Consider the following 26268-nt stretch of genomic DNA (forward strand, 5'->3'; position numbering starts at 1 on the left):
ATCTGTTTGTACGGTGTGCAGTTTATGTACACGTCTTTATTTCCCTTTCTATCCGTCTATTTTCTTTACTTTTCGCTCCTTCTGTAAAGCATTTTGACGTCATTGTTGGTGGTTGCAGTTAAACTGAATTCTCATTCTGACTGCAAACTTGCAGTCAGAATGAGAATTCACTTTTGTGTTATTTTTAAATCTCTGATCGACTTTGCAACTTTATGGTCATTGTCAAAACTCCAATTAGTTGCAAAGTCGATCAGAGATTTAAAAATAACAATACAAAAGTGCCAAAATATGCAAGAAAATATTAAATGTATATTACAGTAATTACAGCAACAAATTTAACCAAGAAAGACAGACAATGACTAAAAAACGAAATACAGCTGGATATTAATATCAAAAAGTAGAAGAAACATATTGTACTTGCATGCTACCATTTATCCACACAATCATGTTATGGCACATCATTCATTTCATTGCACATTGTTGGACTTACTTTCACATCTTACTTTCTGGGCAAAATAAACGTATCTCAGGGCACCTGTTTTTATGTTTGAACTCATTTTGAAAGTACTGTCTTTTGTGGCAACACTCTGGAACATTTTGTGGCAAGTGTTATGCACATCAACAGTGACCTCCTTTTTAAGTCTGATAGCATCTGCTCTCTCTTCCTCCTTCTGAAGACGTTTTTTTTTTTTTTGCTTTGTATGCACAAATCTGTCAGCCGTGTCGGCTACTGTTGCTTCTGTTTTCTGTTCTCTTAAGGGGACTTTTACAATTTGCTTCACTCATATAAACTTCTAAACATGCTCGGTGTAGTAAATCATTTCTAATCCCTACATTTTCTCTTGTCAATACACAAGATATTTAGCATTTTCAGAAAACGTTCAAACTGCAAGAAGATAAAACGGAAGTTAAATCTGTGAAATGAAATTGTGTGGGTGCGTGTTGTGCTACTTTGTGGTAATCGCCCTCAGCGACCGACTTTACTGTTGCGGTTATCACTTCTTTTACAGTACATATGCTTCCATCATTGATTTCTCGTCCACACCTCTCCCGTCTCGAGTTGTTTTTGAGCCTCTCTATGTTTGCGTGGGTGTATCTTATCACGTGCATGTACATAAATGTTAGTTCTCAGAGGAAATTAAACTGAAATCTACTCATTTTTTTCCTCTTAGGCTGTACAGTATAAGGTGTGTTCACCTTGAAGCCATTATCGTCTTCTTTTTTTTTTTACTTTGAAATGCCACGCCAGGCCAAAGTCAATCTTCACAAATAAAAAACAAATCTAAAACACTTATTTTTTTTATTATAATTTCTGTCTTCTTTCCTCTCTTTCTTTTTTCCCTAAAAACACTTAAAGGTCCAGTGTGTATCGTTTTTAGTTGTTCATTCTCAAAATGTGTGTTGCCAGTTCACAAACTTCAATATTTACCACCACCATCAATTCCAAGTATTCCTTTTGGCTTGAAATTTTACATTTGCATTTCCATGAACTGGGTTAGACGCTCCATATTCATGCGCCATCTTGAAATACGTTAGCCGGTAAGGGACATACGGGATGTACTGCTCCGCCTTTCGCGTTTTCGCTGTCACATGATAAACTCACATGTGCTGCTAATGCTGCTAATGGGTATCGTCGCTTCCCGGCCCCGGCAAGTTTGAAGAAGGAAACATGGAGGACCACACGTATTCAAAATCCAAATTTCAGGAACAGGAGTCTTCTTCTTCACCCAGAAAAAGAAAAAGGATATTGAAAAGAGCAAGAGACCAGCGTCATCAGAAAAAAAAGAGTGAAGGCTACCGTAGCTGTAATACGTACTTTGAACTGCGTGGTGCGAGAGAGTTGATTGCGATATATGATCTCAACGCCAGATGGGAGAAATTCCTACACATTGGACCTTTTTAAAGAGACAATGTCATCAGTTTGATGATCTGATAATGTGTACACCTAGTCTGAGCTAGTGTAGTCATTTAAACCATTCCACCATTTTGTGTTGCTTCGGTAAACCATAACAAAACAAAAATTAAAAAGGCTGTATATGAAATAGTAAGAAATTATATTTTCTTGTTTTTATTGTGTTTATCTCTGAAATAAGACGTTGAAAGAAGTGGGAGCTGTTTGGTTTAATAATTGATGCTTTGTTAAGAAAAAGAAAATCAACAACACAATAACTGAGCAATGCTATGAGGCATGGCTGCTTCCTGTAACAGGAGGTGAAACATCAGGCTTGTGTAAACATGCTGAAAGCGTGCTGATCAGCCCTGCCATCAAAATGTTTTATTATGGTGATGAAATTAAATTAAACTGTAAGTCCCAGCACTGAAGTGGGGATCAGTTTACAAAAGATTTAAAAGAAGAACACTGTCTGTCTTTTGTGCTCTGATTTTGCTATTTTGGATTTGAGGAAGAATGTGTGGCCTGTTGGAAAATGTCTTTTTTTTTTCTTCTTTTTTTTTTCTCCGTTTCCGGGTTTCAGAAGTGCCATTGCGTAACCTTTCTGGTAAATTAGATTGAAAAAAAAAGATGACGCTGCAGTTCAACCACTAAGTTCAAAGAAATAAACAGTATGTATCTGAACTTTTTTTTCTAAAAGCCAAAAATATTTCCTGTTTTTTTAGATATTTATGCTTCTGTGTCAGAACCGGTAGACCCACTGAAATATGGAGCTAAAACAGTGACCTGTGGTATTGAAAATAAAAATTGGCATTGAAACCACAAATATTGGCACTGAAAAATGTTCAACTGATAAATAAAACAATCAAAAAGTTATAATCTCACAATCCTATTATTTTATTTCACTTTGAAATTTGTTTACATTATGATTTCTTGATGTCTGGGTAAAAGTGATGGTTCGGAGTAATTTACCCTAGGGTCCTTTGCACCATGACCTCGAGCCAAACACACCCCCAGAAGCTTTTTTCACCTGGGTCTAACACTGGGCGAGTTAGCGTAGAGTAGCGTTAGCCGCTGAGTAGCTTAGCGCGGGGCTAATGGACCCACGTTTGTATCTCTTAAATGACCCCACTAATAATGCCCAAAATGATACCAAAGGTCTACACTAGTATATATAGGTTATGCTCTCATAAAACGATGGATTGGAAAGCCCAATGTTAGACCCAGGTGAAAAAAGCTTCTGGGGGGTGTTTGGCTCGAGGTCATGGTGCAAAGGACCCTAGGGTGAATTACTCCGAACCATCACTTTAAGGTTAGGGTTACACAAGGCGTGACTCTCCTGCGTCTCTCATTTGCTGTTTCATGGATGGATTAAGAGAAGAGCTCCGCTCTCTACCTGGCTAACACTGTCACGGAACCTTAACGCCCCTCCCCCATAACTCTCCTCCAATCACAAGTATAGCTGCTGACTGACAGGTTTCTAGGCAACACGTTCACTGACATCTCTTAAAACTGGGAAGACACAGTTACTGACAAACTGCCTTAGCTGAACATAATAGTTAACATGATCATGTAAACCAGTCCAGTACTTTTTTATTTTTTTTTGTATAGATTATTTTTTAGGGCATTTTAAGGCCTTTATTTGACAGGACAGCTGAAGACATGAAAGGGGAGAGAGAGGGGGGAATGACATGCAGCAAAGGGCCGCAGGTTGGAGTCGAACCCAGGCCCGCTGCGTAAACCTCTATATATGGGCGCCCGCTCTACCAACTGAGCAATCTGGGCGCCCAGTACAATATTTTTTAACTGTTTAACTGATGTCGAAAATATTAGCGGTTAATGGTTTACTTGGACATAAATGTATAAACTTGCCTGTAAATAACAAGTATTTCTGTGGTATTTCTGGATTAAAGGCATTACTTTTAAATGTTTTCATCCGATTTCACTGAGTTATGTATAATTACAGTCCCCTTCGACTGGGAGGCAATTTATGGAGAGACTGCTGAGAACGCTTCAGGAAGTTCTGCAACGTCAGCCTGTGGATATTTACCATTTACACTTTTACACAGTGTTTTACACTTAAACGGTTTTAAGTCACAAAATGGGACTTGTACCCTTTTGCATAGGCCAGTAGACATTAAACCTCATTTGCATTATCATTGCATTTACTGTAACTTCTTATGCAATATAGAGTCAAATTCTTACTTGAATATATTTTAGGTGTGCATTTAATTTTGTATGGCCATAATAAATATCCAAAACAAAATTTAAAAAAGGTTTAATTGAACATTTTTAAGCTGCACAGGGTCTTGGAGAAGTCTGGGAAAGTGTCAAGGTCCCTCTGGAGGCGTGGTACAAATATATAGTGGGTACAAAATAAATGCATAAATGTTGGAGGGATCTAGCAGACAATCCTCTTAAAGACTGGCACATCACGGCACAAGTGCCTCCACCCTACAAGCTCAATACCAAAACTCAATCGGTGCACTATTTATATCACTTTAAACCCCCAAGTGGGCTAGCTGATGTGGTATTAGCTAGCGTTAGCGCTTGTTTAGCTAACCTCTGCCAAAACAGCACAGCCTACATTAAAAGTTAACCCTAAACCAGCCCGCTTCTATGTGGGGGAAAAAAAATGGCAGAGATAATCAGACTTTCTTGAGATTTGGAGGTTCCAGGTGAACTTGTGGAAGCCATTTTAGATATGGGTAATAACACATCTGTGAGGATTCCTGTGGAGCTGTGATCTCTCACTAGTAGCCTATGCAAATTAACCGTTACTTCGCCCTCTTTGTCCCTCCCCTCAAGCACCTCCTCTCTATGCCAAAACAGCGACAGAAAGTTGAAACTGAAAACCAGTGACATTGCAAAAATCCTGACCGCATAAAAAAAAAAAAACTCACTAAAGAAGGACATCAAGAAAAAATGTAGATTGACATTGAAAAACCTATCATAATGCAAAAATATGAAATTATGTAATAGGATTGTGAGATTATAGCTTTTTGATGTTTGTGTTTTATATTTCAGTTCAAGATTTTTCAGTGCCAATATTTGTTGTTTCAATGCCAATTTTTATTTTCAATACCACAGGGTACGGTCACTGTTCTAGCTCCATACTGAAAGAGGTTCACCAGGAAAATATTGTTTAAGTTTGCATGCCGCGCCCTCTAGTGGGAAGTTTGAAAATCCCCAGCCTCCCTGACTTTTACAGACTCAAGAAGAAGGGCAGTGTGAGAGTTCGGCTGAGAGTCTGTACAGAAGAGCTTTCATGAACATTTAGGTCATTTACAGAGGGGGGATTTCTCTTCATTGAACGTTCTTGTTATTGTCATTCCTAGCCAATATTTAGCTGCTTGTACCAGAGTTGTGTAAGTAAAAGGGAGCTCCACCTACAGCATAACAATTAAGCCGTCTGATATTAAATTCATGGTTTTGTTTAGGTGGTTGAAGACATTCGGTGTCAAATTTGAATGCTTTAAAGTGCTCATATTATTATGCTTTGGCTTTCCCTTTCCTTTTTTTTGTTCTATATCTTTTTTTTTGTAAATGTTATAGGTTTACAAAGTGAAAAGCCCAAAGTCTACTCCAAAGGGACTTACCATCTCCAACAGAAAACACTGTTCACAAACTGCTCCAAACAGCTCTATTGTAGTCCAGCCTTTACTTCCGTGACGAACGTGCGTCACTTTGTAACGCACGTTATAATGCTCGCCTAGCTGCTAGCGTGGCACGCCCTCATACTCTGCTTCTGACTGGCTGGTAGTCCTTACTTAGCTACTGCACGTGTGCAACTTCCAACTAAGGTACAGTAACAGTAGTGCGATGCCTCACTCTGTTGCTAAAACGGAGAGCTCAACAGGAGCTGCAGCATTGTGCAGTACAACAAAAATATGGTGTTTTGTAAAAATTAAACCATGTAAACCTATTCTGGCACAACCTCTAAATACAATTATGAACCTGAAGATGAGCACAATATGAGCACTTTAAAATATCTGCAGGCTGATGTTTGTGTCTCTGTGTTTCCACAGTGGAGCCGCCGATCAACGCGACCTTGCACTGCCACAATCTGCACAACGTTCTGAATTGGAGTTACGACCAGCTCTCGCCAGGGCTTAGATTCCGAATCAATATTTTAGCAACATCAAGTTTAAATGGGTTTGTGTTTTCCTTTGTTCATGTTCCATGCTAAAAATCTGTTTGTTTAAAACTATATATTTTTTAAGATGGTTTCTGCTACAAACTAACATTTACAGAGATAATTTAGTAATCCTTGATCAGCCCTTGGTTCTAACTATACAGTACACAGTACACGTTATTCTTGCCAAAAAATACACACTGCCTTTCTGTATAAATAATGTCCAACAGCACTCTGCTGGGAAGTAATTCATTCATAGTTGCAGGAGGTGGGCAAATCGGCAAAGTACTTTGCTCTTTTAAAAACTAATGGGTAAGTGGATGGGACCACATGTTTGATTAGGGCTTGAATTGTTCTTAAATATACATATTTGAATTAAGGATATCCTTATAACTGCTCATTACAATTAAAAGAATTTTGTACATGTAATTTTTCATGTACAAATCTCTTTTTAGGTTAGGGTTTGAAAGTGTTTCTAGGAAATAACATAATAATAATAATAATAATTGGTTCCTGACAAAAGCATTAATTGACTGTTTACACATGTACAGCAGCAAAACTATTTTTAAATGTGTTTAAAACTTCTGAAGACATATTATTACATAATAGTTTTAGTCTTTGTTATTAGCTAATTATTTTCTCTTGACGAAGTCGCTCTTGTCTGTCTGTTTCCCCAGTGCTCCTGATGTTGTTTGGGTGGACCCACCAGCGGAACTACAAGCCGACTTGTCATTTCTCTCTGATCCAAGTAATGTCTACCATCTTACCGTAACTGCCGTAATGGGACAGAATGAATCTATTCCCGCCCCTCATGATGGAATCATTTTCAGCTATTTCAAGGACTCTCTGGACGGTCAGATATGTGAGTATTGATGTCGGAGAACATTTAGGGACCGTTCGGTATTTATGGAATGGACCACCGGAGGAAAATAGGGGAGGGTTATGTCTTTTTATTCTTTGTTGAGGGGAGTCATCCAAAAATATTTAGTCTATAGTATAGTATTTAGTTTAGTTACCCAACTTTTGTAGTCATAGAAACAGCAAAATTTCAAAGTGGCTTGTTTGGTGCATATTTTTCCATGTAGCTCTTAGTCTCGGCCCTTCTTCGCTACCAGATGGGTCTGACCCATGAGTTTGGCTGTGGGGCAGGGAGACCACTGCTCCCATAGATATAGAACAATGACTGCCCCCCTGGTGGCTGAAATGGATAATTGCATTGTTTAAAAAATGAGTGGAATAATTACGTCTGGCATGACCAGATATTTTATAAATATCTTAAATAACACAAAACAAGTAAATGGTGGTAGGTAATAAATCTGATTTCATATACTGCTTTAGTAAAAAAAATATTTCCTGGCTGACGATATACGAGCAGCAGGACGCAAAAAAACAAAAATTTGTGTTGCACTAGTCTGGACATCTTACCCTGCCAAGGTTGCAATAAAGGTTTCCTAAATGCCACATTTGATGTCAGCTTACTAATTGATTGCGGGTTTTGTGTAGATTTGGACTTTTATACGTTTATTCCACTTTGTTTAAACGGCGAAGTGGAGGAAGCCTAGTGACGAGTCCATAGCAACCAGTTTGTGTGTTGAATGTTACCCAGAGTGCTTTGCTGAATGGTCTCAATATTTTATTGTTTTATTTCATGTGAATACTAGTTTACTAAGGAGTAACTTAGTATTTGAAGTAATGCTGTAATGCAGGAAGTGTGCATTTGGTTTCCATGCTTATTGTGTTTCCACAACAACGTTGGTGAGTAAATCTACTGAAATGGCCACCTCACCATAACAGAGGAGTGTGATGCGTCAGATGAGAATGCAGAGGTTTAGTCACGTACGTCATGGCTGTAAAAAAACATGAATCTATATATCTTTGCTGTTTTGGAGGGTCATAGAAAAATTATTACTGGCGAGGGGAGGGTCAGCATGTCTATTTTGACAAAAGGTCCCAAAACTCCTATGGTGGCCCCTTAAATAAATAACGAACAGTCCCTTTAATTGGGAAACCTGATTTGATGAGTTAATCACTAATCCATCTCCTAAATACAGAAAATATCCAAGGGTAAAATAGCTTTTCAAAATATTTCACTCCACCTTCACGTGTAGTCGTTCTGAACAACTATAAACACTTTTGATTTATGATGTGGTCATAAAGCATGTTTTACGAACTAGTTCTGATCTGGCATAACACCTCTACATCCTACAGTCATATTAGCAGCTTTGTGAGGCTGCACTCGGGCACGGTGGTGCTTTGAATTTAACGCTAACATCAGCATAACATGCTCATAGTGACACCGCTAACATGCTGATGTTTACCATATTTGCCATCTTAGTTAAGTGTCTTAGCATACTAATATTTTATAATCAGCACTAAAACACAAAGAAGAGCTGATGTTGATGGACATTTCATTATTTATAAACCAAAGTTTTGGACAAATTAAAACTTTGACCTAATGATGATGCTAGATGAAATGTTAGTGGTTACCAAGGTTCTTACAAGTCATCAAGAGTGAGATATGAATTTGTGTACCAAATTTCAGGCAATCCATCCAATAACTTTTTAATGTAAAAAACGTGCCGTGGCTCAAAAAAGGTAGAAAAACACTGCCCTAGAGGAAATGTCGGGCAATCACCAAAGTCAATGGGATCATTCCTTTTTGTTAGTGGGCTGCAGTCTAAAATCCTAAAGGAAAATATAAATGTGACTTGCAAGAAAAGCCACTAATAAAATCTTAAATACAATACCTGGAATTTGTTGCATTAAATGGAGTGAATCATCTGCCATCCACTTTATACACTATATTTTCTTTTAATTACTTTTATATTGATTTTTGCTAGTGAAACAGCATTTCCAAAAAGTGGACTAAAACACTTAAAGTACCCTGTGGAGGTTTGGAGATATGCAGCAATGTTTTCAAATGTGGGTCCTTGTTTTGTTTGTGTCACATGCACATGCATCTGTGGATGCACGCGCACGAAATACAAACCATACATGTACATTCCTGCTGACAGTTTCACACTATTGCACTGATCAACCGTTGGTGGCGGTAATATTCAGAAGCACATGCATCTCTAACAGAGTTGTAAACACAGGTTTCAAAATATTGAAGGAAAAACAGCATTGCAAATGTTTTTTGAGGAGGCAATGCATTTAAGTGAGAAGTTATGTGTAAAATGCAACATAATACATCTGACTTTAAACGATTACTTTTGTCCAAAGCTTCTATTCCAAGTTATTAAGGTTGTAAAATGTCAGAGTAATGGTTAGCTTTTCATATCCTCTCAATAAGCCACAGTCTCTAACATAAAATGAGAGATCATGATTAAAGCATTTTCATGTTGGTTTCCAGGTTTTGTGGACTTCCCACCAGTAAACGTCACTGCCCAGCCGGATAACACTGTCCTGGTCCGCTTCACGCATCCCTGGCTGGTGTACCGGCATAAGCTGCAGAGGAGTAAAAACACCAATCCTAGGTCTAGGAAAAGCAATGATGCACCGCTACCTATATTTCATTATGATGTCATGACCACGAACCAGGTCAGACTGCACGCAGTTTTGCATCTTCTTTGCCTTCTGAGGTTTATGACATTGATGAAAACATGAGGAAATAAGCTGTAGACTTGTGTCAATTGAGTCAAACGATAGTTTAGCAAAGGGAGAAGCAGGGACTACAACTGTTAGTAATATTAGTAGTAATATCATTAATTTGTTGTAATTGGGGTTATAGTTTTGAATTTTCAATTCGATTTTATTTTTTATTTTTACTTCAAGTTTAGTTTTAGTTTTGACATATATTTAGTTTTAGTTTTGTTAGGGCCAGGTATAAGGTCTCAGAAGTATGTAGCTACATATACATAGAAAATGTTCGACATTTTTGATGCCTTTTTTTTCACAGTTTGTTTTTGCTTTTTCCAACGTTTTTAATTGTTAAATCTTTCTTTGAGAATGGGTCAATTTGACCCGAAGTCAACACAAGGTTTAATTAAAGGCATACTACCGGTATGTAACTTTTCCCTCTTCGGTCCCCCTACAGGTTGTCTCATTGGAACTACAGCCGCGCAAGCTGTAGTTCCATTGAGACAACCTGTAGGGGGAGCGAAAAGTTACATAGTATGCCTTTTAATGTTTAATCTTTGCACCACTTTAGTGTCTGATGTGAAGTTATTACGGCACAGCGCCACAAGAGCTGACGGAAATTGATGCCTCCTGTGATATATTATAGCAAAAAAAAAAAAAAAAACTGAAATGATTTATGTTCATTTCTATTTTATTTTTATTAGTTGTTTTTTTTAACCTGGCAATACAGTTTCAGTTTAGTTTAAGTTTTTCTTCAAGATTTTTAGTTTTCATTCAGTTTCACTGCTTATTTCTTTTTCTTTAATTACCCTGGTAGTAGTACAACTGCTTACCATTATGTGGATGGTGCTCTCATGTTGCATCACACATTAAACCTTGTGCAACTTGTGTACAAATGAGTTACTGAAGTTTTGTTAAAAAGGAGCCTCACTGTTTGTTTGTGCAGCAGCACTACAGGTGGCAGTGTGTGGACAGTGTGTGTGAGGAGAAGCTTCCAGTGGATGCTGCACAGAAGAAACACTGTCTGACGATGAGCGGGGAGATGAAGAAAATTTCAGTTCAAGGGACACAACCGTACTGCGTCCATCCAGTAGAAGAATCCCCAAGCTGTTGAGTAATATTTTGAATATTTTTTTGTTTTGGTTCCCTAGTCAAGATTGGTCATGCTGTTATGTCAGCTCTGACAGTCAGTGCAAGATGATGAGTCAAGAAGAACGGTCTTGCTCTTTGACTCAAAGGGACTGATGCCAAAACCTGATGTATGAGCAAATGTTTTAGATGATTGTAAAACAAGCAAAACAGATCATCTTACACCTGAGGCATGCCAGAAAAGCAATCCCCAATGGCTGGATCTTTCCTTAAATATAAACCCCTCCATAAGAGTAAACCACAGCTCCATTGAGTTTCTGCTGGAAATAGGCAGCTACTTTTTTAAAAGGGGGATCTCAGACCAGAGTTAAAATGTTTCTTCACCCATTGAAATCTGGATAGTTAGATCAGTGGTTCCAAAACATTTTCTGCCCCCCTTGATCGTTGTAGATCAAGGAAAAAAACAACTCCCTGCATACACACAAATGAACATACAATTTGCAGTGCTGTTGGAAAGCAATAAAAAGAAGAGCTGTAAGTGATTTTCACAGCACAGTCTTTTCTGATGTTTTGTCCACATTTAGATTAGAAGGATTTGTCCTTTTTAATAGTCCCTCACATCCCCAATACACTTTAAGCTTTAAGGAAAGGCCACATATTTAATGAGGTGACTGTAAACACTGTGATCTAGTAACTAACCAGGATAAAGGATTGAAATGTTTTCACTTTTACATCTGTTTTGTCTAGATATCGTCCACATCTGCGTCGTGGGCACCCTGTTGTTCGGGAGTGCAGTTGCTTTTGTCCTCTTCATGGTGTACCGAAAAAAGACCATGCCTTTAACTTCTATTCCAAACTCTATGGTATGTTCATGCTACCAACTCTCTTTATTTGATCATTTACATGGAAATTATTCGGTTTGAATGTGCTAGAAGATTTTTCCCCACTGGAGGAACAGGTTTTTGAATTTCCTCTTTGTTGTCTTTATAGACCTTCAAGAGTAAAGTGAAGCAGTGGACCGGTGGACCGGGACTGATTCAAGAGACGGTCTCTGTGCCAGAAGTGGAGGCTACCTCACCGACACCTTTACTGCCAACAGAAGAAAATGAATTCACAGCTACTGTCACCTCCTCTACTGAGCCCGAACTGCGTCTGCCCATTGGCGTGTCGACCGAGGATGAAGGTGTGTCTGATGACGTGGAGGTAGGGAATGATGAAGGACCGGGGTACATGCCAGGCAGTAACTTTGATGAAGATGAAGCCCCCTCTGGTTATGAGAGTCGTCCGGTGTTGGTTGAGTTTGCACCAGGTGAACTGGCCGAGGGCTACCGTGGCTGAAGGTGGAACTTGTACTATCTGAACGTTGTCGCAAATTGAATGTTTGCCATTAGGAAAATAGAGCCACTCTCCTGGAATCCTGCAACCGCTTGTCATTAAAACGGAAAACTATGAAAATCTAAATCTCAACAGCGACTTACAGTCGTCGTTGCAAATTTCACTTGGTTCGGTTTGTGTTATTTCCTTGTCAGACCATCTCAATGCCAAGTGAAAAGAGAATTGGGAATATGATTCTTGTTAGTGCACCTTGACCTCACTTACATTTTTATTTGCGTTTAGATTCATGTCAAGCCTTTGGGGAAAATATTCCTGCAAAGCAATTGCAACTAGAGTTGCATTAGTTAAACGGCCTTACAGTTGTAAGATAAAATAAATCAAAGTATTTGCCAGATCGGATCAGTCACCAGAATGTCAGCAGTGTAGTAATGTTTTCCGTCTATTAAGTGCTTAATTTTGTGTTTCAATCGTTCGCAGCCTGTGATCGATTCTTCTGCTTTCACAAACGTTGCATGCCTAACAGTGCTGAACATGTTTGTTAAGCACCTCATATATAACGTGATTGATTATTTTACAGTACAGTACATTCATGTCACAGACATTTTGGTCTAAAGTGACTTAAAATAGGTCAACAAGTTGTCATGCTATGTGGTTATTACTACAGGACTCTTAACTGTTGAACTGATACTTCACTTGTTACCTGTTACCTTTATCATGTACAGAAACCTACACAATAGCTCAAAGGGACTTAACTGTGTTCTATATCCTGTAATGTATATTGAAATACTAACCATACTATTACACAAAAATCTGTTCATTCAAATCATACATTGCATGCATTTTTCAGCTACTAAACTGAATGGTCATAATGTATTCACTATGGAATAATTACCGCCGATTTCCCTTTTGCTTATTTGCACGTTTTTCTACTTGCTCGTAGCACCTTAAAGTCGCAGTGAAATAGAACTTAACTTTTATAATGTGACTTAATTCTGTGTGAAATGGAATATTTGGGCGAGTATAGTTGATCAAGTCTTTCAGAGTCGATTGGATCCCTTAAAAACCTGAGTGTGGCTTAGCGATTACAGAACAACCCAAATCTGTAGAGAAATGTTTGCCTCCTCCTTCCCCTCCCTGACTTGCTGGTAGATCTGGAGGAGGAGAACGATGGAGAAATGAATACATTATTTATTCACGAAAAGCCAAACACACACGCTCCCATATAAAATCACTCAGCTAGCTGCTACAGCCCATAAGCCAACAGCCAGGTGTGGTTTTAAAGGATGGCTGGAAGGAGGAAGGTTGGCTGTTGCCCTAAAGTACATTTGTTTAGATAAATGTATAGACACCCACGAGTTCAAGCTGAGTTGTCAAAAATTTGTGTTTTGACATTTATTTGGCAAATAAGAGATAATTGAACAGTTAATGCAGGGGGACACAGGCCTAGAAAATGTATTAGGTCTTAAATGCATTTATACAGTTTGAGAACTGCAATTAATAAATTTTCTGAAGAAATGAGTGGCGATCTTGCACGGGAGGATGAAGGGAAGTGATGTTGTATTGTATTGTGCATTATCTCCGTACTTGTATACTTATTTTTTCAGTCGCTTTTTGTTGTTTTGCATTAAACTTTTTTTGTGTTAAATAAATGAAAACTCACAGATGTTAAGTCAATGCAAGGTATCTCAGAAGGTTGATATGATTATACTCAGTGCTGAACATATGAAAACCGTGTCTGGCTGAACCACATTTTTTTAAGTGATGCTGACAATGACAAAAAAAAAAAATTGGTGCTTTTATTTGTGCAAACACTTTTAGTCCCGCAATTTCAAATGGGAAAGGACAGCTATAATTACCAGCCAGAGTGATTGTTTGGATGTAATGATGTTTGGATGTGTTGTTAGCTCTAGTTTGGATTTTGGATGAGGGGCCAGCTAATTAAACTCAAGCACTTGATTCTCTAATGTTAATGAAATGTTCATTTACTTTCTCGGTATCTAGTTATCGCTGTGCTTTTTATAATATGGTTTTCTTTTCTGTCTGCACACTAGTGTCTTTTTTTTATAGCATTAAATCATTTAAAAAAAGATAAAGGTGTTTTTTTTGGGCCTTTTCTGTTTGTATTCTGCTCTACAAAAAAATGATGTAGTTAAAAACAATAAGGGATGTTGTGATAGGATGTTGTACACAATTTCAGTTAACATCTGTGTCCCAAATCTTATGCTAGGTTCACCTAATTACTGTAAGTGAAATGCTACCCATTAAGGAAGGGAAGTTGGTATTTCAGTGTAGTAGCCAATTTCCAGCTGAGTTATTGCTACTAAAATTTTAATCACTGTCAGATTCGGTCACGTTACCATGTAAAGGGAGAAGCACATGTCATGATGTTGCATGACATTTGAGCAAACCACGTTCCTTGTTCTGAAACCGTGTGTGTGTGTGTGTGTGTGTGTGTGTGTGTGTGTGTGTGTGTGTGTGTGTGTGTGTGTGTGTGTGTGTGTGTGTGTGTGTGTGTGTGTGTGTGTGTGTGTGTGTGTGTGTGTGTGTGTGTGTGTGTGTGTGTGTGTGTGTGTGTGTGTGTGTGTGTGTGTGTGTGATGCAGGGGTAGGTGTGTGTGTGTGATGCAGGGGTAGGTGTGTGTGTGTGATGCAGGGGTAGTGTGTGTGTGAGATGCAGGGGTAGGTGTGTGTGTGAGATGCAGGGGTAGTGTGTGTGTGAGATGCAGGGGTAGGTGTGTGTGTGAGATGCGGGGTAGGTGTGTGTGTGAGATGCAGGGGTAGTGTGTGTGTGTGAGAGAGATGCAGGCGTAGGTGTGTGTGTGTGTGAGAGAGATGCAGGCGTAGGTGTGTGTGTGTGTGAGAGAGATGCAGGCGTAGGTGTGTTTGTTTGTGTGTGTGTGTGTGTGTGTGTGTGTGTGAAATGCGGGGGTGTGTGGGGTTTCCTTCCTCTTTACTGTGTGTGCGTAGGAGTAGGGAGTCCTTTTTAGTTTCCAGTAACAGTCGATAACAGACTTCACTATTAGGTGTGTATCCTCACATGATTTTTGGCATCTGGTTTGCAGGTAAAGGAGCTCAGGGTTTCTGGTAAATTATACAGCGGTTTTGTCGGATATGCTCCAACAGCCTCAAGTGCAACACCATCAACACCGCCCTCATGTTCAAAATGTGTTCAGTTGAACTGAATTCATGCTGGATGTTATTTACCATTAGGTAGATAATGTTGAGATACATTTGTTTACCGTTGAACTGTCATGTTTAGGTCAGTTTGGACAAGTTTGCATTTGTGCTTCTACGACTTGGAGTGGCAGAAGCGACTCAACTATCCATTGGCCTACTTTTAGCAATTTCAGCTTTTATCCATTGCTCTTAGCTATCAAGTTTAACCATTTACCATTCAGTGATCTGCAACCAAGGCCCCCCCGACCAGGAGTTGATCCATTCGGCCACTGGGGCGCCCTGTTCTTACCCACGCTCAATTGCAACACTCTGGCTACTGCAGAAGTACAAGTACCCCTGGCTGGGAATGACTAATGTAGCATTGTGTGCTGTGACCAAAAATCACCCAAGCTCTATTCATTCTGAAGGATAAAGAAGTACAAGTTTTAATAACACTGAATAGAAGTGTTGCAAACTTACACTGAATAAAGATGACCGACAAGAATAGAAATACATTTGCACAGTCATGATGTAGATTTATTTTAAGGTTCTGCAGGAAATAAAAAATAAGATAATCTCAGCAGCTTTTGTAGATAGGTATTAACCCATTCACAATATAATTAATAATTAACACAAAGTGGAAACGTGAAGTAGATAATGAGATGTCACTCCTCCTCCTTTCTCTCCTTCTATCTGTTACTTAGTTCCATTACACAACACATTTCCAGTTAACTGTTTGGACAGCTGATAGTTATCACTTGTTCCAGTAACAAATGCTTGGAATTTGTAACCTTCAGAGAACAAACAACGGCTAGTAAAGAGAAACGCGTCCTTGCAGAGCTTTATTTGAATAATGTTTTATTAGGCCTTTTTCATGGAAGATATATTGACATGTCCCAGCAGGAAAATAATGTTTATCAGTGTTTTAAGCCTCCAACGTTTCCTTCCAGGCAGCGCTGCCTGGAATGCACTAGGATTAGGCAATGGTTATGGTTATGGTTAGGGTTATGGTTAGGGTTAGGTGCCATGAAGTCAACGGTCGCAGCGCTGCCTGGAAGGAGACGTTGGGGGCTTAAAACACCATAGAGCGAAAATCACAGGTATAAACAAAATGAATGATGGCTAAATTCCATTTAGCTGCTTCGGTTTCAGGGTCCTGGTATTGTGTAGTTTTTCTATAATACGTTAAACTGTCTGCTGTGAAAAGGACTATTAAAGGGGAACATGCATGCCTACTTTTACATTCTTTTAAATGTGACCTTTGAGACAGGTGATGCTCATTAAGCAATTATGAGGAAGCCTATTTTGCTCTCAGGTTTACTGTCAGTGTAGCAGGAGAGCTTTGAGTCTAAAAAAAATCTGACTAGTTGGTCAAAGTTGAACTCACATTTTTCATTTGCACAACACAGAAACTGATGAGAGACACGCATGGAAAGAAAAATGCAATTCATGTTCAAGATCATGTTACAGGTTATTAGGCTTGTTCCGTGACTAGTTTGGTGGGCATGCATTTGCTTCAGCTTCCAAAGAGGGCACGGCAGACAAAGATTTAGAACCACTGTGTTGAGAATTGAATAGTCAAATTATTCACTTGCCAATTTTCATTTATATCTAAAAATGTTTCATGTACGCCATTGTGTGGCATGTCTACAATGTATTTATGACATTGAACCTGTCAGTACTCACTTTGTTTTCTAAAAAGATTCTGTCCTCCACCTGAGGATTTAACCACCTCATGTAGAGTTACGTGTAGGGTTGGAGGTTAACTGAGTCATATATAGACATACGAAATCACAGCACAGATAAGGTTGGAACATGGGTAAAGTGATCCGCCAGTGTCACGTGTAAATTGCATGAAACTGTACTTCTGTGTAAAAAAACTGTCACAGTTGTGTCAGAAGTGCCGTAAATGGTCCATCGTGGAATTTAAAAGGGGAAGTTGATGGCATGTTAAAGGCTGCCCCATTGTCTGCAGCATCAGTCCAGTGTGGCTCGTTGTGTCTGTCGTCCCAACAACAGCGTCAACGCCATGACCCGTCTGCTGCTCGGCGCCGTGCTGCTGGGGAACCTGGGTGTCTGTGTCGCAGTTCAAGGTAACCACTGATGTATTTATGTTTTATGACCGTATGGATGGTTATTGTCTGACAAATTTGATTTCAAAGTCACTCCTGATTTCTCTCTCCGATCACTGTTCATGTTTTTCAAATCACTGTGTTGGGTTTAAAACATCAACACTGAGCTGAGAGGAAAATCAGATTTATGGGTGCTATCACAAACTCGAGGAGTGTAACTTTAAATGTATTGGTCTCCAATTAAAAAAACAAACTCACCAATAACAGAACTCACAAATACTGATTTCTACACACTCTTATAAAATGTAATAAAATGCTACGGAACAATGTGAAAAGAAACAGAATAGAACTTGATTTAGCAGTAAATTAAGTGAATCACAAATGGTGTTGGATATTGTGAGGGTATAGTACAACAAACGTTAAGTTATCTGTATCGTAATCATTCTAAGATATCCGTAAAATCTTACGAAATGTGGGATGCCCGGATTGCTCAGTTGGTAGAGCGGGCGCCCAAATATAGAGTTTACTCCTCGACGCAGCAGGCCCGGGTTTGGCATGTCATTCCCCCCCTCTCTCTCCCCTTTCATGTCTTCAGCTGTCCTGTCAAATAAAGGCCTAAATATGCCCAAAAATAATCTTTAAAAATCATACAAAATGTCATAATTACAACAAAAAAACTAATAACAAAACAATAACAAATTAGAAATGTGACTTAGTTTAGGGCATGCTCAGGATAGAATGACATCTGTAAGACTAACATGAGTGTGTAACAGCTCTGAGATTTCGAGGAACTCCACGGTTTTTAGGAACCGTGGTGCGCATTAATGAGGCTGCAGTGTGCAACACTTGCAAGAAAAATCGTTTTCCTTCTTTTTTTGTTGTCTTTGAGACATCACTGATCCCAGGGCACAAAATACAGCACACCAAAAATACTGCAGTATTTTAATGTTTTTAACAAAACAGTTGTATTCTTCCTCGAGTTTATCAGCTTTAACGTATTTAATTATATTTTAGTTTTAATGTTAACCTTAAGATAATTGACCAAGGGCCAAAGTTAGTTTTGGTTAAACGGTGAATGACATCTTTCTAATTCAAATCTTTCAGGAGTCACTCAAAGGCTCAGGAAATCCCTTCTGTCCCACCAAATGTTGACTTTTTAACAACATTTCAGAGCCCATATAGAAGCTATTTGGAATGGATGCACCTTCTTCATTCTTTCTAGTTGGACTTCTGGCTGTGATACACTTTTAATTTGTTTTACTCCATTTCTTATCTTAATTTTTCTGTGTTTACCGTCCTGTTTGTAAATCTGTTTTTGTTCTTTACTTAAGAGCTGCTGTATAATAACCAACGTAATTATTAATGCTCTTATCTCCTCATGAACCATTATGTAATCAACAACTTCCTCAGGTCCAGTGATGCTCACTCCAGCCACCCATGTGAGGTTTGACTCCGTGGACTATAAAAACATGGTGCGCTGGACTCCACCCACCAACGGCAGCTCTCTGCAGTACTACGTCCAGTGGAAGATGTGAGACATTACACACACACACAATACCAGTGGTGTGATTCAATGATTCACTTTTTACAAAAAAAAATCTGTCTTCCAGGGAATAATCTCACCTCAGTAATAAATCTGATCTTGAATGTTGAATCGAACACTGAAGTACATGTATTGCTGTGTAGATTACCAGAAGGCAGTGGTGAAAACCAACTAAGTACATTTACTCCTTAAGTACTGTACTTTTACTTTACTTGAGTTTTTCCATTTTCTGCTACTTCAGACATACTCCACTACATTACAGAGGAATCATAATACTCCCCCACATTTATTTGATAACTTTAGTTCCTTTGCAGATTCAGATTAATATTACAACATATAATCAACAAATACATTATGATGTATTATTATAGGTTAAGATAAGTCTTTATTGATCTGAGGGAAAATTCAAAACCTACCCAGCACTATATCATGTAATTCAAATTAGCTCCACCTTTATCAGCTGCAACATTTCAGCGATGTACACATTAATGCATCATTATGAAATGGTCCATTCTGCATAATGAGTTATTTTACTTTTGGTACTTTAAGTATATTTTAAAGGCTAACACTTTTGTACTTTCACTTAAGTAAAAGGTACTTTTGAATGCATGACTTTTACTTGTAACAGAGTGTTTCTACACTGTGGTATTGCTACTTTTACATGAGTAAAAGATCTGGTACTTCTTCCATTACAGCCAGTAAGACATGTAACTATGGTCCATGTTGCACAGAGTGAAGTGAACTCTGTGTTGGTGTCCGGCTCTCTGTCTGCCCCTCAGTTATGGCGAGCCTCAGTGGTTGGACGTAGACGGCTGTCAGGGGATCCAGAAGCACCACTGTGATCTCAGCGTTGTGACCTCTGACCCCAGAGAGTGGTACTACGCCAGAGTGCACACCGTCTCCCTGCCCTCCAGAAAATCAGCCTGGGCCCTCTCCCCGAGGTTCAGCCCACGCTGGGACAGTGAGTATTTACTCTCCTCCTCCTCATCGTCTGCACTGTCACAACCTGAAACAGACACTGGTAAAATTAGTTTGTTATTTAGAACCAGGGGCCCTGGGCCCTGTAGAAAGGTATTTTCTATGGGCCCTTCCCCGCATCCACAGCTATTCATTCTAGAATCTTTTTGGGCCCTCCTCACTTGATTTTGTGCTTCATCATCGTGCAAAAAAAAGGAAACTTAACAAGATCCTTATATCGTATCTGCAGCCAAAATCAGCTCTCCTGTATTGAGGGTGAACGTCACGGAGCAAGGGATTGTGGTCCGTGTGAAGCCCCCCAGGCCGGCTGTCCGGAAGATGCACAGCAGTCTGCAATACAAGATCTACCTCATACACACCAGTGGAGAGGAGGTAAACACATACATACACACGCACTCATGCACACACTCACACACGCACACACACACTTTTTAATCCTTTTATATTTCTTAAATGCCTTATCATTTTTATTCTTTATGGCACACTAGCCTCAAGAATATGCCACACTGCATTTTACTACTACTGCTAATTACATGGAAAACAGTGTTCAGTTGATACACATTGCCAGAGCAGCTTAGCTGAACATAAAATAATGTGAAATGTGTCATAGTTTTTAATAATAAAGATTAATAATAAATGAATATTTACTTTGGTTTGAATGGAGCTTGTCTTTCAACAACATTCTTAATTTGCTATTGGTACAATGCACTTTGGATAAAAGCATCAGCTAAATAAATAAAGATTTTAGGGCTGAAACTGAAAGTTATTTTCATTATCGATTAGATTAGATTTTTACCAATCGATTGGTCGATTACTCGTTCAGTTGTAGTCGTTTAGTAAAAATGCAAATCTCAGTTAGCCAGATGTCAGAAAAGGTGAAAAACACCTATCGCAAGACTCTAAGGTGACGCCTCAAACGTCTTGTCGTGTCTGTCTAGCAGTCCAAAGATCTTCAGTTCATGATATAAAACTGAAAAAACAGCAAATCCTCACTTTTCAGAAGCTGGAATCAGAAAATGATTGAAAGATAAATGACTATTACACTAAAATACTATGGCAATTAAACAATTATCAAAATTGTTGAAGTAATTTTCTGTTGATTGACTGACTGACTGACTGACTGACTAACTTTCAGCACTAAAAGAATCACCATCATGGCATTTTACATGGAGCAAATAAAATGTAACACTTCAATGTGTAAACTGGAAAGAAATGACATTTAAACTACAGCTGCTACTGTTACGAAATAGAAGAGGAAGAAGAAGAGGTAGAGGAGGCGGAAGAGGAAGAGCAGAAGAAGAACAAAAACAAGAACAATAACCTATAAAAAAATAACAACAAAAAGAGAAGAACAAGAACAACAACAAAGAACCACAACTTACATCTTTCCTACATATCAGGTCTCTGTCAGACTGCACAGTATCCCATGTAAAGATTGTTTCACGTGTACAACTGTGCATCATAGTCCAAAAAAACAACAACAACAACAACAACAACCACTTCCTCACTTCCTTACTGTCTTATTCTCTTCTCTTCAGAAGGTGTTTGAGATGGACTGCTGCTCGGACAAACTAACTCTGAATGAGCTGAAGCACAAGACGAAATGCTGCCTCCAAGCCCAGACCATTATCCCCCTCCAGGCCAAGAGTAGCGCTCGTAGCTCTGTGAAATGTTTCACTACGCTGTGATCACACAGGTGTGGGTACACACACACACGCACACGCACACACACACACACACACACACACACACACACACACACACACACACACACACACACACACACACACACACACACACACACTTATATCTGCACTTGGTTGTGTTGAGTCTGATAGTTGAGATGTCCTACAGAAACTCATCTTTGTCATTATTACTACACTTTTTCGTTTGTTAAAATAAGTTAGTTAGTTGAGTCAAAAATGAAGACTACAACAGTGCAGATCACTGCAGTAAAGAGCTGCTTCATCTGTGAGAATACGGTACAAGTGTCTGCTTTGTATGATTGTGTCTGAGCTGGACTGTATCGTTGTGTTGTGCATCTGCTGTGACAAAAGATTACCAGATGAGAAGTCAAGTATCGGCTGTCGCACAACAATCGCCTGAGGCAGTGAGACAGAAAGAGGGAGGGAAAATGAAACTCCTGGAGCAGAAATCTTAGCAGGAGACTTTCTCCACAATGACTATAATTACCTCTGCTCACCCCACCCTTTGCACTATTTTTAGATCTGCGACGGATGTGTACAGCTGTGAAATTGTTAAACTGGACAGTTGTTTCTTGTGTGATTCATTAATCTTTTCCGTCGTTTTCCATTGTATTTTTTTCCTTCTCTTTGCCTTAGACAAACTCTGGCAATATGACGCACTGAATGACTGGACTTTTCATCCATCAGCACAGCTTTAATTATCCATCGCTACCTCGACGGCTGCAGCCATAAATATCCGTGCCAATAAAAGTGATGCACTTTCTTCTCAAAAGCATTAAGGATCTGACATGTTGAACTGTGTAGGTAAACTTTCACTTTGAGCGTACAGTACTTAGTATGATTTTAGCCTCCAGGACACAGTGTTTCACTCAAGAGCTTTATCTTTATTTATTTTTTTAAATACATTTTGTTGGTGAAAGTTAATTAGAAATAGTAGTTTGACAAAATTAACTTAACTCAAGGTCTACTTAGCAGCTTTTTCCCCTCAGTGAATCACTGAGAAAACTGCCTTCGCTGATGATGACGTGAGCTGTGGTTCAGAGCTCCAGAAAAAGCCAGCGAGTGGACCTCGAGTTAACCCACCTGTTGTCCTCGGGTCAAATTAGAACCATTTTCAAAAAGTTTCTAAATCACAAATTTGGGGTTTCTTTCAATCAAATTGTTAAAAAAACAAAAACGCAGATGGTTCCATACAACTACTAAAGTAAATTATCAGTTCACTACTTTCATTGAATTTGGGTGTTGTTTTGAAAAAAAAAAAATGACAAAAGAATGCTGAAAGAAATCGTCAAACAAACAAAAAACACTGGAAAAAGTGCCAAAAACATCGGGGGAAAAGTGACAAAAGTGTCCAAAAAGACGACCAAAACGTTGACCAAAAAGTTTTAATTTTAAATTTTGACCCAGAAAAAGTTGCTAGTTGGTCGACGGAAAGACAACACAAGGGTTAAGATAATTTTGTATCTATCTTTTTTCATTTAGGTTTGTTTTGTCTTTTTTATTTTTTTTTAATGAAGCATGGCTCATTTTCACTTTAGACACACTACAAGCACAGTGAAGTAGAGCCACTGATGTGAAATTATTCTTCCAACTGACCCCAGTAACCAGAAATCATACGGCACGACTGAAACCCTTATACCTAGTTCAGCTTTCTCCCACGCTATTTAGCAATTTCATCTTGTCATTTGTTGTCTTAACATTTCCTCCAAAATTAGAGTTTCAGGGATGGGAACGATGAAGTTTGCATAAGTTAACACTGTGACCACAATGTGTACTTGTTTGCCCTCCAGTACAGCCACAATATGCAACATATCACTGGAGCTTCACTGTGAAGCACAGAGTTTACACTTCAACACTGTTCGGATGCAAAACTTTGAGAATGCATCATGTATTTGTTGTGTATGTGTTACGTTACAAATAAAAGCCACAGACAAGGTTTACACTAGTTAATTCTGTCTCAAAACCTTTTTTTAGTTAGTTGAAACTTCAAAGATACAGCTGGTGTTATTCCATATTTTTCTTATTCAAATAAATCCCATGAAAGGATGAAAATCAACAATGTGTTTATACTTTTGCTCAATACTTCCTGACCTCCCTACCAGCCCCAAGCCGATTGGTTCCTACTGAAGACTCAATACTGTAACAAATGTGTATATATATATATATATATATATTTTTTTTTAAAAGTCTCAATATTTACCAAAGACAGCTGGGCACTGTAGTTTTTAACAAACATTACTCAAACAAGACTAAATAGTACATTTCTTATTTAACATAATTTTTTGAGCATTTATTGATAGGACAGCTTAGACATGAAAGGGGAGAGAGAGGGAAAGTGCTGCAGGTCGGAACCGATCCTGCAACCTCTGCGTCGAGGACAAAGCCTCTTTATATGGGCGCTCGCTCTACCGTTAGTCCATCCAGGCAAACCCTAAAATAGTACATTACTGCGTCAAAAGAAATACAAAGCCGACATTAGTCTTGATTCAGACTTTATTCAAAATGTTGATAAACTTGATACTCTTGATCAATCAGGCGTGAAATAACCAATACTGTAATGATAACAAAATACGTTCACTGAAACAGATGTACTCAAAGCTAAACCTGACACCGTCAGCGTGACTGAGATGTTCAGTGATTCCAAGGAAGTGTTGCATTTAACAGGAAGTCTTACTTGATCAGAAGGTGATGGGTCTTTCAGCAACAGCGCTGCGCCTCTGAGGTTGTTTGTGAAGGTTTCGTACGGAGTAGTTTTCTTTGTAAGAACTCCTCACTAGCAGCTAGTTCATTTAGTGGTTTTGGTCCTGAAGACAGAGGCCGTAGTGCTGGTAAAGTTAAATTTGGTCCCTTAGCCAGAAGCCTGAATGCACCTTATTGATAAGCGGTGTCACAAATATTATTGCTGCAGTTTGTCAAATGTAGTGGAATGTTGTTTTCGGTATGTCGAAACCATCTTAATAAGACAAAACATTTTTGTTAACCGCTAGCCAACAAAGGGACCGTTACTGTGGACGACAAACTGCAGACTTCAGCTTCAAACTGAAATACAATATTTTGAGGGGAATGTACAGCACCAGTGCATTATGGTATTTACAGATAACTCTTAATTCGTAAAAAAAAAAAAAAAAGAAGGATAAATCCAGTGATGTCTTGGCTTGTAAACTGTCCCTTTGACAGCTTGATGATTAGTAAGGCTTTTACAGTGTTGGTTTGACAGTCAGTGGTCACAAAGTACAGAACGTGGGATACTTCACATTCTAAATCACCATAAGATGCCACAGTGATATACACATCAGGAATCACAATTATATTTACACCATTTGGGAATTCATATCTTACTGTAAATGAGCCTTTGTTTTGTCCATAAAATTGGACACATTTTCAATTGAACTCAAAAACAGACTGAAGTAAGACAGCGATACAAAGTTGGGGGAATACAAACATCAGTCAATGGTAACAAAAATGTTAAGTTAATTTGTTCAATTTGTTTTAGAGCGAGGGCCCCGGGAGTGACCATGGGACTAGGAACAGTAAATATCCTGCAAGTTCACAGCGGTCGGGAGAAAAACATGTCAGGATAACAAACCCTTTGTTCATTCCGAGGAAGGCATTCAACTGGCTGTAGGTTTACAGTATGATAAGGAAACTGCCTTCACTTGCTTTAGCCAAAATCTGTCCCCAAATTTCTCCAGAGCTTCCTGAGCTTGATGACATGGATATTTGGCTACGTGTGGAAACAGTTTGCTTAATGCTGGATAAAAATAGTGTACAATGGGGGTCAAATCTGAGACGCTGATGTCAAGATTGAGCTTCAAAAATAACTCATGAATTAGACTTAATAAGACACTTTAGTACTTGAAGGCACAGGGTCTGTCTGGTTAACATTTTGTGCACTCAATGTTTGAAACTAAATTCTCCCGTGTTGCCACTCCCAGGCTGTGTAGTTATCCTTCCATAACTTCATAAAATCTGAAGTTATGCTGTATTATTACAATTTTAGCCAATCAGCAGTTACGGGGAATTCATTAATTTGGGGCAGGTTTTCCTGACATGAACATTCATGGCTGAAGTGTTCCCCCACTCTGCTGCAGTGTGCTGAGTATAGAAAATATGAACCAGAAAAAAAACAACCTTTTTCTATAAATACAGTACTCTTAGAAAAATCCATATTAGCAACTCATGACCAATGGTCATTTAAAATGTAATCCAACTTTTAAGTGAAAACATTCCACGTTTGCTTTGCAGGACTTCCAGTGTAGTTCTACTTGAATCTCTAAAATCTTCAGGGCATTCTGGGAGGAAACATACTTGCGTCCCTGCTATGATCCAGTAACCTGTCCCTAGAACACAAACGGTACTGCAGCATCGCTGACTTTTAAAACAGTCATAAAACAGCATAATATGCAATACAAAACAACTACCAGCATTAGACTTATAATGGGGCAAAAAGAAGTATTTACAAACAAGGCATAGGGATTTTTTTTTTGTGTTCAACATTTCAAGGGTGCATGCATACATGATTCTCAAGTCCAAAAATCTAGAAGCGTGATCCCACAGCTTGACTGAAATGGAATGTATGTCCTGCTGGTTTCTAAGGTAAGGTCAAGTCTCTTCATATTAAATTACCTATAAAAATATATATATAAATAAAAAGGTGAGGGTACTGTGTTGCGAAAGCTGCAGCAGCGGTCAACGTTTAGCTGCACCGACAGAACGAGAAAGGAAGAAGGTAACAAATGGGAGCGCGAACACAGGTGGCAGTCGAGCACCGAGGGACCAGAGAAG

At 38.8% G+C, this 26268-nt stretch overlaps 2 protein-coding genes across 3 annotated transcripts in view; both read left to right on the plus strand.

Annotated features, from left to right (window-relative positions):
- ifngr1l (interferon gamma receptor 1-like) overlaps positions 1–14116 on the plus strand; it is a 20042-nt gene extending 5926 nt beyond the window's left edge. Inside the window, exons 2-7 of one of the 2 annotated variants that reach the window (XM_039783906.1) lie at positions 5920–6046; positions 6704–6888; positions 9379–9566; positions 10555–10714; positions 11442–11557; positions 11685–14116. In XM_039783906.1, the coding sequence (XP_039639840.1) occupies positions 5920–6046; positions 6704–6888; positions 9379–9566; positions 10555–10714; positions 11442–11557; positions 11685–12032 (1124 nt within the window). In that variant the 3' untranslated portion in view covers positions 12033–14116. Of the gene's footprint in view, positions 1–5919; positions 6047–6703; positions 6889–9378; positions 9567–10551; positions 10715–11441; positions 11558–11684 lie in introns of both variants that reach the window. The other variant, XM_039783905.1, reaches the window with a different exon arrangement.
- Positions 14117–16760: 2644 nt separating this feature from the next.
- On the plus strand, positions 16761–22640 carry il22ra2 (interleukin 22 receptor, alpha 2). The gene is given in 7 exon segments (XM_039783437.1): positions 16761–17196; positions 17198–17277; positions 18667–18787; positions 19579–19760; positions 20007–20149; positions 21316–21473; positions 22120–22640. Coding segments are annotated over 6 exon segments (741 nt in total). The 5' UTR covers positions 16761–17131; the 3' UTR covers positions 21466–21473; positions 22120–22640.
- Positions 22641–26268: the final 3628 nt, after the last annotated feature.

The sequence above is a fragment of the Perca fluviatilis genome, chromosome 19 (assembly GCF_010015445.1).
Source record: "Perca fluviatilis chromosome 19, GENO_Pfluv_1.0, whole genome shotgun sequence".
Classification (NCBI taxonomy): Eukaryota; Metazoa; Chordata; class Actinopteri; order Perciformes; family Percidae; genus Perca; species Perca fluviatilis.